Genomic DNA, 12,928 nt, shown 5'->3' with positions numbered 1-12,928 from the left:
TCTATCTATCTATCTATCTATCTATCTATCTATCTATCTATCTATCTATCTATCTATCTATCTATCTATCTATCTATCTATCTATCTATCTATCTATCTATCTATCTATCTATCTATCTATCTATCTATCTATCTATCTATCTATCTAAAATAGGGCTCTGCTAATTATATAAGACTTTAAAATAGTCTAATGGTTTTTGATAACAAACGACAGGTCAAATATGTTTTTAAATCAGAAATCTTATGGTTCAGGCGCAGACCTGGATAGGTGTTGTGCCAAATGTTTTATTCCGACAATATGCGCACCGCGGGAGCACGCACCAGCATTTGTAGAGGTGTGAATGATTCATTCTAACAATTCAATTCATATCATAAATTGTCGTTCACCATGCGACACATAGTGGAGATTGGTTCATTTTGAGCGATCTGATTCGATCCGATTCACTGACCTAAAATGGATCCAGGAGATCTTTTTCATTCAACCCGTGTGACTCAGAGATTAATCCCTGGGTACTGAACAGCGCGTAAAACTGTCCAGATTCATTGGATTTCTTGCAAGATTAACATATGTACAAACAAACAAGTAAACAGAAAAATGGTAAGATCATTCACATTTTAGTTTTCTAAAGTTTAGCCCACTGTTGTTTTTACATATCGAAATAATCCAAATGGAACATTATATGAACATTCGAACACACAGTTATGGTCACACGTCGTTGTAAAATTCAAACACATTGGACTGTAATGATAGCTTGATCATTTTTTTTCTGTCATCACGTGTGCTGTGATGTCACTTGTTGTTTTTACGTTAATACTGTGCCTCAATCCAAATGGTATTTTCCAATGTCAATATTGATTTATTTTATTTTGAAAGTATTTCAGTAACACTGAAGTAAACCTGCCAGTTTTGGGTATACAGAATAAGGATCTGTTACGGTGGTCAAGCTCCAGTTTCAGCTTCTACTTGCTGCTCATGATGTCCACATTTATCTTCTGCTGAGCGCACAACTGAGATCACTGATCTTATCAAAGCCACAAGTGTGTTGTGAGCTCTTTATTGAATCAATTCAGTCTTATTCAGTCTAACATTAGTAATTGCACCTTTTGGTGGTAAAATATATTTAGAATATAGGGAAAAAAGTATTTTTACAAATTGAGTCAAGCCTGCTCTGCATAATTAAGTTGTTTTCTCCATCACACCTCATTTAAATGAAGATACAAACTTGCTGGAGCAAATGTTGGAGCAAATCAGTGAAACGTGCAGAACCACTAGTTGAGCACCAAGATTAAGAATCTAACTTTCTTAAAGATTACTGAATAAAGATAATTTATGACGCTACACTTTATGAATTTGTTGAACCCTCAATGATTTAAATAAAGATGCACCACATCTAAAATAATCACCAATGAGTTCTGTTTAGCATTAATAACATAACTGACAATTTATTAAGCAACAGTAAGGCAATTTAATGCGGTCAGTCTACAAAACAAAACCCTGTTGTAGATTTTAATCAGTTTTCAAAAACTAACCTACCGTGGACCTCTCCTCTGGCTCGTCTCGTACCCCCAGCAGTCTTCCAATTCCATCTAGGAAACCCATCTGCTATATTAGTCAAACGTGTAGTTGTAGAGTTAGATAAGTCAATCCCTCTCCAAGAGTTCTGGTCCATCCGAGGATCCCTCCTTCATGTGGACATCCCTGAGGTTTCTTCTTTTTTTTTTGTCCTGGAATCCGTTTCATTTTTGCAGTTTTTCCTTACTGAGAAAGAGGGTCTAAGGGTAGGCATGCCCAGTTTAGCTTAGTCTGTTTAGTTTAGTTTTAGCAAGTATTACCTATTGAATTCTATGACTGATTTCATGTTCTTATACAATTACTGGTATGAAGCCCATTGAGAGGACTCTTGTTGTAATATTGGGCTATGTGAATACAACTGAATTGACATTACGCTTCTAAAATGGTTGTACTGACTGTTGTTTCCTGCTGTGAGATGAAAAAAATTCTTGTTCAAATGAAAATATACCTGAAAATCTGTTTACCAGTAAATACAGTGATTTATTTCTGTAAGAGGTTATCTGGTTTAATGAATTCTGAACTTGAGTGTTTAACGCAAACTGAGACTTAAGTAGAAGTTTGTCTACTTTATGCCGGATCAAAATAAATCAGCTTGAATATTCATACTCAGATGAACAGGTTTGTGAAAGGAAAATGTCAGCCTGATAAAACTCAGTTTCGAAGCCACACATTGTTTCTGCTTGTTGGTTGGCTTTTTATAAACACATCATGAAAGAATAAATGTTCCAGCAACTCAACAGAAAGGGAAAATCACATGCATAGAAGACTCTGAAACTGTTTTGCCCTGCAGGCAACTTTATGGGAACATTTTGACGCCTAAACATCTTTCACAAAGTTAGAGACATAATTTGAAGAAATTACGCTTTGATAAAGAAATAATGCGTTCATCTGATCATTCATGTGATCCAGATGTGTCAACTTGATGCAAACCCTTAACGTTTTGTAATTCAGCACATGAAATATCAGGCTTTTATGGAAAATCCAACACGCAGGGATGGAAGACTGCAGGTTAGGGTTGTATCCAAATTCCTTCAGTACTCACTATATAGTGCATTTGCCATTTGGTAAAATCTACAGCTCCAAAATCCGGTGCCCCTAGATATTTATGGAGTTATTTCAGTCTCAATAATCAGAAATGCACACAACCGGTTTTACAAATACACACGCTCCGATTCACAAATGTCATTTTATGCAAACGTGAAAAATAAATTCGGAAATACACACCCTGTGTTTCACAAACACACACATTGTGTTTCACAAATGCACACTAAATGTTTTACAAATGCGCAATAAGTGTTTCTCACAAATGTGCACACTGTGTTTCACAAAAACATTTTAGAAATTCACAATAAATGTATCAGAAATGCACAGTAAGTGCTTCACAAACGTGATTTTTAGTTACACATGTGATGTGAACTCACAGATCATTCGAACTGCAGAATGTGCATTCAAAATCCCGTTCTCGTTTGTGAATCTCTCCGTGTGTGTGAGAGATTTTTCTACGGTGAATATTGAGACTCATCTGACGGAGCGGGTCGACTAATCTCACCATTGGCTAGTGAATATGTCAATCAAACTCATCGGCAAAGCAGGCGGGTTCGCTTTTAGCCAATCGAATGGCCCCTTACACTTTCTCTACGCTTTCTGCGGGTGGCAAAAGCCCCGCCCATATTTGATTCTGGACCAGTCGGTCGTTAGCGTGTTAGCCTTAGCATGGCTTGTCGGTTTATTTGCCTTCGGTTGTCAAAATTTACTGGCTTGTGCAACTTTTCAGTGGACCTGGTAGCAAGGCAACATTGGTTGAATGCAGTTGACATAGAATCCATCGAACTCTGTACTGGTCATGAGATTTACAATGAACATTTCACTCTGGATTGTTTGTACGTTATTCTCTTAGCTTTCATGCTAGCGTCATTTCAACACTCAGACACGGTTTTGATCATATGAAGGTGGAGGAGAAAAATCTTCAACTTCCACAGGTTTTGTGGAGAAACTGGCATCACTTTGCTCCGTACCACGCATTGGGACTACATTACCTCAAGTTCATCTCACTGTCAATCACAGACGCCCAATATGGTGTATATCCCCTGCTCAGCCCGAAGTCACTTTGATGGACCTTAATTTTATTTTTTTAATAACTCAAATGTCATTGATTTTATATTGTAATATACATATACACCTCTTGGCCAGGTCACCCTTGCAAAAAAGATCCTCATATCTCTGGGTTTTATAGCTGGTTAAATACTACACCACAAAAGATGGTCATAGAACAACAAAGTGCAAACATTCACCCTTTATTGCAGAGTAAAATTCAGTGAAAACATGGACAGATTAAAACATCAAAATTTAAGCAAATGTGGGATCTCTACTGATTTGAATTTTATTTAAACTGGAACTAATTTTCATAACTTCCTTACATACAATGAAGTCCCTTGAACAATACAGCAGTATTGATTTGAACTCTGTCTTCCTCCCCTCAGTCTCTCTTCTTCTGTATGTAATTATGTCGCCTAAATTAAGTTCTAAACAAACGGGACAGTAAAGATATAAGTCCACTCCCAAACGGTCTGAATTCCACAATGGATTGATGTCGTCTTGCAGTTCCAACATTTGTGGACCCAAAAGGGGACTGTCCCATACCAGGACATTGATCCCAGGATGAGGTTCAGCCATGGATCCACTCTCCTCCCATTCATTCTCTGGAACCAGCATATCCTGACAAAAAAAAAAAGATACTGTTTATGAACAGCGCTGTTTTTTTAATGTTTTAGATTATGTAGGAACAGAGACCCACTAATAATAACTTATATTGTTTCTAGCAGGCAGACCTCATATCTCCATAACTGTTTTTAATTTGCAAATAAGTGACTCTTAACAAAGTAGTGAGATTAGTACAGCTGATGGCTCATAATGCCAAACATTGTGATGCATTTTGAACTTGCAGATGTGCTATTCTTCCTACTTCATTTAAAAAACCAAACAATGTAGGGAAATAGTTTGCAGCACACAACAATAATACTTTTCATTCATTTTTGATGAAAATTCCTTGTAGTCATTGTGATTTCATCATACTGTTCTTGATACTTTCCACTTTAGTCGAACTGCACGCAAATCAGTTGTCCAGTACAGTGAGATTAAATAAAGCAGGGTTTTTCAACCAGTGTGCCGCGGCACACTAGTGTGCCGTGGGAAATGGTCAAGTGTGCCGTGGGGAATTGCCCTACTTCACTGATCTAAAAACATTTCCCATCTCCAGGAAATCAGCTCTTTGTTAATCCAAACAGGCACTGATAAAACACTGAGTAATTAGGAATATGAAAGATCTTAAAATGACTTTTTCTTTGTGTTTATTTAATTCTATAAAATACATTTTGATAAGGTTGACAGTACCGCGATTTAGCTGCAGCTATAACCTTGTAAGGAAAAGTCCCGCCCCTTTAACTGTCTCCGCCAATCATTCTTGAAGGCTTAATCACATGTCATCAGAAGTGGTTAAAGTCTTCACTTCCTTGTTCTTAATTCTGCTGATAAAGTCGCTCAGTTATAATTCCGGTGTCAGATTCCGGTGTCAGACCGTGGAACAAGAGAACAAAGGTTGAAAAACACTGAACTAAAGCACTTACCCGGGGATCAGAAACAGGGTTCTGGGTCAAGCCCAACTGCCACAGCTGATTTGGTGTCATGCTTTGCTCCGTCCTGATTGGATGGGTGTCCCACGCGTCACTAAAGACATCCAAACTGGCCTGAATGCGTGGTAGGAAAATATAGTGGCAGCAGAATACGTGATGTTACTGATATTGAGCAAGTCTTGGTCCTCAGGAGAGTGCAGGATGTTGTAATATAAACCAGTAACAGTCATGAAGACATCACACCAGAGGGGCTCAATCCTGTATTTGGAAAAAAGCAAAAAGAAATATTATATTGTCAGATTTATTTTTAATACATCATTCACTTTTATGTATATATTAAAGCGTCTAAAACTAGGTTCAACTCACCGTTGATTGTGTGTACACTTTTGCTGCAATGAAGCTGTTTGTGTCAGTTCTACGTACTGTGAGCATTAACTCAGCTATGCCCACATTTTGTCCTCTGTGATCTCCTCTCACCCTGACAATAACATGAAAATCATGTCTCAAACACATAATTACAAATGCATCGCCAATACGGTACACATCAATTAAAATGTAATGTTCTTATGTATGATGCCAATAAGTAGAATTTCTAGGTTAAATAAATTGCAGGAGTGGGTTACATGTATCACTGGGGAAAAAATTGAGGTGAGAGACTGAGGGGGGGGGTAAAATGTTATTCATGAGGGGAAAGAGTTTTAGAGTTGCCTTTGTTTTCAGAGGAGTCTAAAAAAAGTTATTTTATTTTTGTACAAATAACCAAGTGCTTATACTGCCTGATATGTGAATAAAAGATTTCTTTATGAATACCTCAGAGGAAAGCCTTACACGTTCACAGCGTCACTGAAGAAGGCCAAGTCTGCACAGTTGTTGTCTGCTATCTTCAGGTGCAAGATCTATGGAATACAAGTACAAATACTTTCAACTGACAGATATTTACAGGGGCAAAAATGCTAAATTCCCAATTGATAGGTAAAACAATAATACAATAGGATGATAAAATATGAAATAGAATAGAATAGAAAGGTATTTAGGATGTCACGCTTCAGCAATTCCTAGAGAATAAATAAAAACACGACAAACATGGATTAGATCATTTAGCTGTCTGAGATTAAATTACATAATTTTCAAATATTAGAAAGGGGAATTTTTTAAAACACTCTTGCTATGATAACTTGAGCTTGTAGTAAAGAACAGCTTTAAAAAAATCAGAGACAAGACACTGATCACAGGAAGCCTGTGTGTAATACTTACAGGAACTTCTACTCTAATCACTGTTGACAGCTGATTTCTCCCATCCGCCCTTTCTGTGACTACTTATCGACTACAAAACAGACTAAAAACATAATGTTTGGGATTCTTGCCATTTCGTCATTGGAAGTATAGATACGGGGAATTTAGTGGCTGTCACTCTGACACAATCTCACAGGGCTTTTCAGCACAATACGGGTTCTAACGTTAGAAACTTAATGAGGCTTCTTTCATTCAACAGTGGATTCACGTCTGTTATATTTAAAAAATGCCGTTTTCATGAATGTCATATGAATTAACTTTGTTGCACATATCCACCCCGTCTTAAAGTCTGGGTTGTGAAAAGACTGTGTCTAACTTTAACCCGGATCGCGTTTACATAAGGCAGCACACGGAACAACTAGCTAGTTAGCATAGCATCAGTGTTTAAACAAATCCCCGTCTCCAAATCAATATTTTTTATTAAACTTTCTGTGCTGCTGTAAATCCGGCATGTTTTCCCCTTAGTTCCTTATGAATCATGTTAAGAACCTACAGATTGGCTGTATATCTAGCTTGAACCGACGCGCTAGCTTAAACTTCCCTCACACTCACAGGGCAGGCAGACACAATTTGAGTCGAAAGCCGGCTAGTTTCGAGGCCCCTGGTTGGTTGTAGTTACTCGTGTTGTGTGAAGAGCTGGTATGCCAAGTATAAAACTTGACAAAACCATCATAAGTCCTTCCCCGCTTTCATAAAAAATATGACCGTACAGGCTAAGCTAAGCTAATTTGCGGTGGGGGTACTCTGCAAACGGCTCGGCTGAAGTGTTCATAAAGCATTCACACATGTCACTTGGCTAAGGAGAACGCTTCAACTTAGTATTCAATAACATTACAGGACGTACAACGAGGGAATAATAATCAAATAAGTGCATTACTTACGGGCTGAGACTGATCCCGTTCGGAAGACCTCTCCGCCATGTTTGCCGCCCGCGACCTCCCAACTGCTGTGCTGAACAGCCTCCTCCCTCGTCAGTTGAGAGTGAAGAGTGTAAGGGGCCATTCGATTGGCTAAAAGCGAACCCGCCTGCTTTGCCGATGAGTTTGATTGACAGATTCACTAGCCAATGGTGAGATTAGTCGACCCGCTCCGTCAGATGAGTCTCAATATTCACCATAGAAAAATCTCTCACACACACGGAGAGATTCACAAACGAGAACGGGATTTTGAATGCACATTCTGCAGTTCGAATGATCTGTGAGTTCACATCACATGTGTAACTAAAAATCACGTTTGTGAAGCACCTACTGTGCATTTCTGATACATTTATTGTGAATTTCTAAAATGTTTTTGTGAAACACAGTGTGCACATTTGTGAGAAACACTTATTGTGCATTTGTAAAACATTTAGTGTGCATTTGTGAAACACAATGTGTGTGTTTGTGAAACACAGGGTGTGTATTTCCGAATTTATTTTTCACGTTTGCATAAAATGACATTTGTGAATCGGAGCGTGTGCATTTGTAAAACCGGTTGTGTGCATTTCTGATTATTGAGACTGAAATAACTCCATAGATATTCCTCAGAAGTCTGCAAAAACCAGCATGCATCGATACTCACTAGATCAGTGAACGTAAACCACAATGGTTGGGTTTTAACTTTTCATGTGGGAAAAAAAAAGCATATTAATTAAAAAAAAAAAAAAAAAAAGCATTTTGCTTTTATAAAGCATCCAAGTTCTCGTCAGAACCCTGGATTCAGTTTTCATAAATGTTCTAAGTTTTTACTTTTTGGAACCCACAACATCATACTTTCATTAAAAACAAAAAAGTGAGCAGAGCTGTATCCAAATTGAGTTTAGGATCCTAAGCACTACATCAGGGGTGTCAAACTCATTTTCACCGAGGGCCACATCAGCATAGTGTCTGTCCTCAAAGGGCCAGATATGACTTATACATTCAACTAAATGTAATGAAAAATAAATGTAACTCCTTAATGTAAAATAACTGATTATTTTTATAACGTTTTAAACTGATAATTACAGCATAGAAAACATATGTTTGCTTGTTACTCTAGCATAAATCCTTTTACATTTTGTCCACTTATTAAAACCCACGATCAAACTGTCCAAGTGAATAAAGAAAACAAACTGAGCTGGAAAGAACATGTATTAGATGTGTAACATTTTACAAAAATTGTTGTATCCAATGCCTTGCATCCAACTGATGGTTTGGTGACAATTTCTCTGCATACACAAACATTGTGCAAACATTGAATAATTACAACTGCAGCCACACAAGTGTTATCAACTAAAGAAAAAATTTATTTAAGAAATTAAAAACTTTTATGCTCTCGCGGGCCAACTAAAATAACATGGAGGGCCACATTTGGCCCCCGGGCCTTGAGTTTGACACATGTGCACAAGATAGTCCCAAAATATAGTTGAGTATTTGGGGAGTAGGGAGGAAATCCGGACGCAGCCTCTAACTTTACCGAGTCACCACAAAAATCCACTTTACATCAGTTGGGAGTACAGAACCGAAACCACATAGGGAAACAGGCAATTTATTTACAAGGTTTTTTATTTGAATTTTACCTGAAGCAATTACAAGACATTTGAGAAGTTCACAAAGGAATGCAGTACAGAAAAAAAAAAATTCCATTGGGAGCAACGCTGACTCATCAACTCTTCACTAGGAATCCAACGGGATTCATCTTCAATGCAAGCATTTAAACAGTGAACAAAGACCAGAAGGACCAGGAAGCAAAAAGACGGGAGGAGAGTGAAGAGAAGAGATCTACACAACATTGAGGGAGTGGTCTTAGGAAAACAAAAAAAAAAATACGGGAGAAGATGGATGATCTGCCACACCTGTGATCTTACAAACCGGCATACGGCAGCGAAGGGTCGAGCCCCGGAACAGCACCGGGCACTCTGCACCGCAACACGCCACACCAAGTCACCAGCGCACTGCACCGCATCTTAACAGCTAACCAGCATTACTCAACTGCTACACAACTGCGCCTAGTGCACAAAAGATACACAAGAAAAAGGGTTAGTCATAGGAAAGCATCTTTGATCAGACAAAGAAAATCTGTCAGAAGAAATCAGAAGCTACTCGACTTTCCTATTGACACATTTAATGGCCTCTCGTTTTGAAGCAAGGCATTTTTTCATGAAAATTTAAGCGGCAGCATTCCAAACAACGACCACCCTTTTTTTATTTAGTTAACAGTAATTTTAAAATTAAACCTTAAACCAAACAGAAATTGAAAGATTTCAATCAAATATTTATCCAAGACAAAAGGTTTATAAAGAAAAAGAAAAAGTTTGCCAAGATGCCTCATACATCCCTTTGAATATGCTTAGTTTTAACAATGACTGCAGATTACATAAAAATATACATTTAAAGCAATTTAGACCAAGATCCAATAACCTTTTTGTCTGGATTTAGGTGTTAAAGTAGGGTCCGCTTGCTCAATGTGAGACAGTTCCTGACGTCCTTGAAGGTTCAAAACGGCAGCAACCTGAAAGAAAGGAAACAGCAGAATTAGCAAGAGCAAAACTAGTCAGTCGTGTAAAACCCTGCATCTGACCTCAATATTTAAATGTAGTATTGGTCTGACGTAATCTAAAAGTAACATTTAAATATTTTTTTAATAAACAAACCTATAAATATACTTTTCATGGCCCAGCTCTTCCCAATAGAAACGCCGGCACATGTGTAAAAAACAAACCTTGGGGTTGCATCTCTCTGTGAGAGGCAGAGAAAACCACAGATGCAGGTGGGAACACAGCTCAGTGCGGCTGCCTGTGGTCCCCGTGAACGTACCTCACCACATCACCTTACACACCAACTGACAGCCCGAACCACCGCCATGACGACCTGCTCAGCAGCAACCACCATTGCCTTGGTGGCCTGTTCCTTAGAAACTGCCATCGCCCTCAGCAACGGGCAGGTCACATGGGCGGGTCACACACTAACTGCTCTCAAACTGCAACACCCCCATCTCCTCCTCTCTTTGCAAACAGGACTCAGCAGCTTGGAGGAAAGAATTCCACATTTAAGTGAAGGTTTTGAGCGAACATCCCATGTTCCAACCCCCCAAACAAACAGGTACACATGTAATAAACCACACCCCTCTGAAATCTATGTTACTGTCCCTCCCAATGACAGTTTGTGCTTTAAATTTGACAACAAATTAAAGCACAAACGCCATTGTGTTCAGAATGATCTCAAATCCTATGTTAAAAATAACTTCAGACTTCATGCAAATTAAAGTAACTTCTAATGTGCAGCTGTGATTTGTGCTTTTTTAAACATTAAATTTTAAGTTGATTACCCCCCCTTCCCAAATACCGTGATGATGCGTCCGAGAGTGCATTAAGTCTCTGCTGCGTTGTCCTCTGGAGACTTGGATCTACTCTTGGACTTGGATTTGGATTTAGACTTGGATCTGGACCGGGACTTCGACTCTCTCTTGGATGGTGGTGTTGGGCTCTTGGCCTTGGACTTAGATTTGGAGCGGGACCGAGACCTGGAGGGGGACTTTGACTTGCTCCGCTTTGGGGTTCTGGATTTGGATTTCGATCTGGATCTCGAACGGGATCTTGACCTGGACCTGGAATCGGACCTGGACCTGGAGCGACTGTAGTGGCGGCGGCTCCTGGATCGGGAACGGCTCCGGCTCCTGGAGCGGCTTCGGCTGCGCCTGCGTCGACGTGGACTACCCGAACGACTGTGGGTTTGAAAAGTGGGGGAAGTTAACACGATCGTGTGTTCACCACCTTATACAATTCAAAAAATGATTGCCCTGGAGATTTTCCAGAGGTCTCTGCAAAACAACTATTTGCATCTGATCACTGGATTTGCGAATATAGACCACAATGCATTGCGTTTCAACGATTTTTCATCTAAAAAGACTGTACTTTATAGTAATCTATGTTTTCTGTCTTAGTAATGTTCATGTCCATTCTATTTTTGCTACAGGAAAACTATATCAAATTTGCAGTAAAAAAAAAGTAGTGAGCATGGTGTCTGTGTTGCTTTTAGAATCAACGGCTATAGCACTGCTGAATACAGAGAGCCACGTTTTTGTGTTCAATACTCTTAGGACTATATTTATCAGAAAATTAGAGAAAACGCGTTGAAAATTGAATTCAATCGATTTTACTAATGCACTAAAACGAATTAGCAATGTTAGCCAAAAGTAGCCACTGCTAGCGTCGGGATACGAAAAGTAGGCCTCAAACTATTCACTTGAGACACCATGTGCTCGACTGAGCTCGTTCACATGATAAATGGCGCTAAATTACCTCCTGGATCTGCGTCCGTATCCTCCTCCTCCTCCATATCTGCGAGGAGCAGGGCCTCTCCTACTGTACATCGAGTCCGGTGGTCTACCGTAGCGGGCCATCTGAACTCGCAGCTCTCGCCCGTCAAGGAGCGCGCCATCCATGGCATCCATGGCGTCTTCAGCGTCACGTTTGTCGAAGAACCTTACGAAGGCGAAGCCGCGGCTCTCCTTGGAGTAACGGTCCCGGGGGATATATACATCACCCACGCGACCGTACTTTTCAAATACCCGACGCAAAGTCTCAGGCGAAGTTCGGTAAGTCAGGTTGTCCACTTTGAGGGAGGTCATTCCCTCCACGTCTGGTGGGGGCCTACCGTAACTCATTTTCTTCGCCTCAAAACGACCAGGAAGCGCCCGGTAAGACTGGAAAACAACAGCTCTTAAACTAAGATAAAATTAATTTGTCTTAAACATCCACAGCGAGTGGTAAATAATTAATTTCGAAATGTATTTTTGAGCAAATACTGCCCTGCTAGCGAACTTCCTCACGCGCTGCTTTTCACGTGAAATGGCGGCATCGACGTTTCCTTTTCCCGTTTTTTGCGCCCTCGTTGGAAGCTTCTCATTGGTTGTTTAAAAACCGCCTCTTTTTTCTCCCAACCATCACACTGCCACCTGGCGGCCTGGCGTGGAACATGAACATAAAGCAACAATGAACCGCTATTTTTTGTTGACGTTGTCTTGTTGAAAGTTAACAGCTTTTCGGTTAACAGTTTTATACGATGATTAGCTAATATTGTGTAAAATTAGGATTATTTATCTATTTCCCCAAAACAGCATTAAAAAAGGCCGCTGAAAACGATTTTTAACCGCATTCTTACTACTATATTTATTTTGTACCTGATTGTTCCGCTCCCATACAAAGTGGTCCTCTGCACTGCGGTGTGAGCCGCCAGCACAGTAAGGAAGGTCACGTTCTAAAGCGGCCCGTCCGTCACTAGCGGGTGCTGGAGAAAAGGGGGACTGCGCAAAAAACCACGGTCCGGATTTGTGCCTGTCTGACGTCATGGGGAGCCACAGACCTCTCTGACATGATCCAGAGACGACGAGCGCCGGGTGGACTCCCATCAACATCCACAGCAAAGACCGAGGCTGGGAGATGCCGAGTAGGCTTTGTGTCATGGACTCCCCGGTG

The 12,928-nt window shown here is 39.9% G+C and overlaps 1 protein-coding gene and 1 long non-coding RNA gene across 12 annotated transcripts; both read right to left on the bottom strand.

Moving 5' to 3' along the window:
- Positions 1-3,851: 3,851 nt before the first annotated feature.
- Positions 3,852-7,482, bottom strand: LOC144987872 (uncharacterized). Of its 4 annotated transcripts, none has more exons than XR_013651551.1 (5): positions 7,377-7,482; positions 6,013-6,098; positions 5,569-5,680; positions 5,197-5,460; positions 3,852-4,288 (listed from the first exon to the last, which is right to left on the bottom strand). It is a non-coding gene; the product is annotated as an uncharacterized LOC144987872 (long non-coding RNA). The 4 variants fall into 4 exon arrangements; XR_013651550.1 differs by having other exon boundaries at positions 6,031-6,098; XR_013651552.1 differs by lacking the exon at positions 7,377-7,482 and adding an exon at positions 7,048-7,081.
- Positions 7,483-8,999: 1,517 nt separating this feature from the next.
- Positions 9,000-12,117, bottom strand: srsf2a (serine and arginine rich splicing factor 2a). Of its 8 annotated transcripts, XR_013651549.1 has the most exons (5): positions 11,753-12,117; positions 10,797-11,175; positions 10,269-10,478; positions 9,873-9,963; positions 9,000-9,460 (listed from the first exon to the last, which is right to left on the bottom strand). XR_013651549.1 is itself a non-coding variant. In XM_011492451.3 (3 exons), the coding sequence occupies exons 1-2, from the start codon at positions 12,115-12,117 to the stop codon at positions 10,821-10,823; spliced, it is 720 nt and encodes a 239-aa protein (XP_011490753.1). In that variant the 3' UTR covers positions 9,000-10,478; positions 10,797-10,820. The 8 variants fall into 8 exon arrangements, 3 of the variants coding, with proteins under 3 accessions (XP_011490753.1, XP_011490754.1, XP_011490752.1); XR_013651547.1 differs by having other exon boundaries at positions 9,873-10,478; XR_013651548.1 differs by having other exon boundaries at positions 9,000-9,963.
- Between the last annotated feature and the right edge of the window lie 811 nt (positions 12,118-12,928).

The sequence above is a fragment of the Oryzias latipes genome, chromosome 19 (genome assembly GCF_053564925.1).
Source record: "Oryzias latipes strain Hd-rR chromosome 19, Olatipes_Hd-rR_3.1".
Taxonomy (NCBI): domain Eukaryota; kingdom Metazoa; phylum Chordata; class Actinopteri; order Beloniformes; family Adrianichthyidae; genus Oryzias; species Oryzias latipes.
The sequence above is the reverse complement of the archived record's forward strand: the minus strand, read 5'-3'. Positions and strand labels throughout refer to the sequence as shown.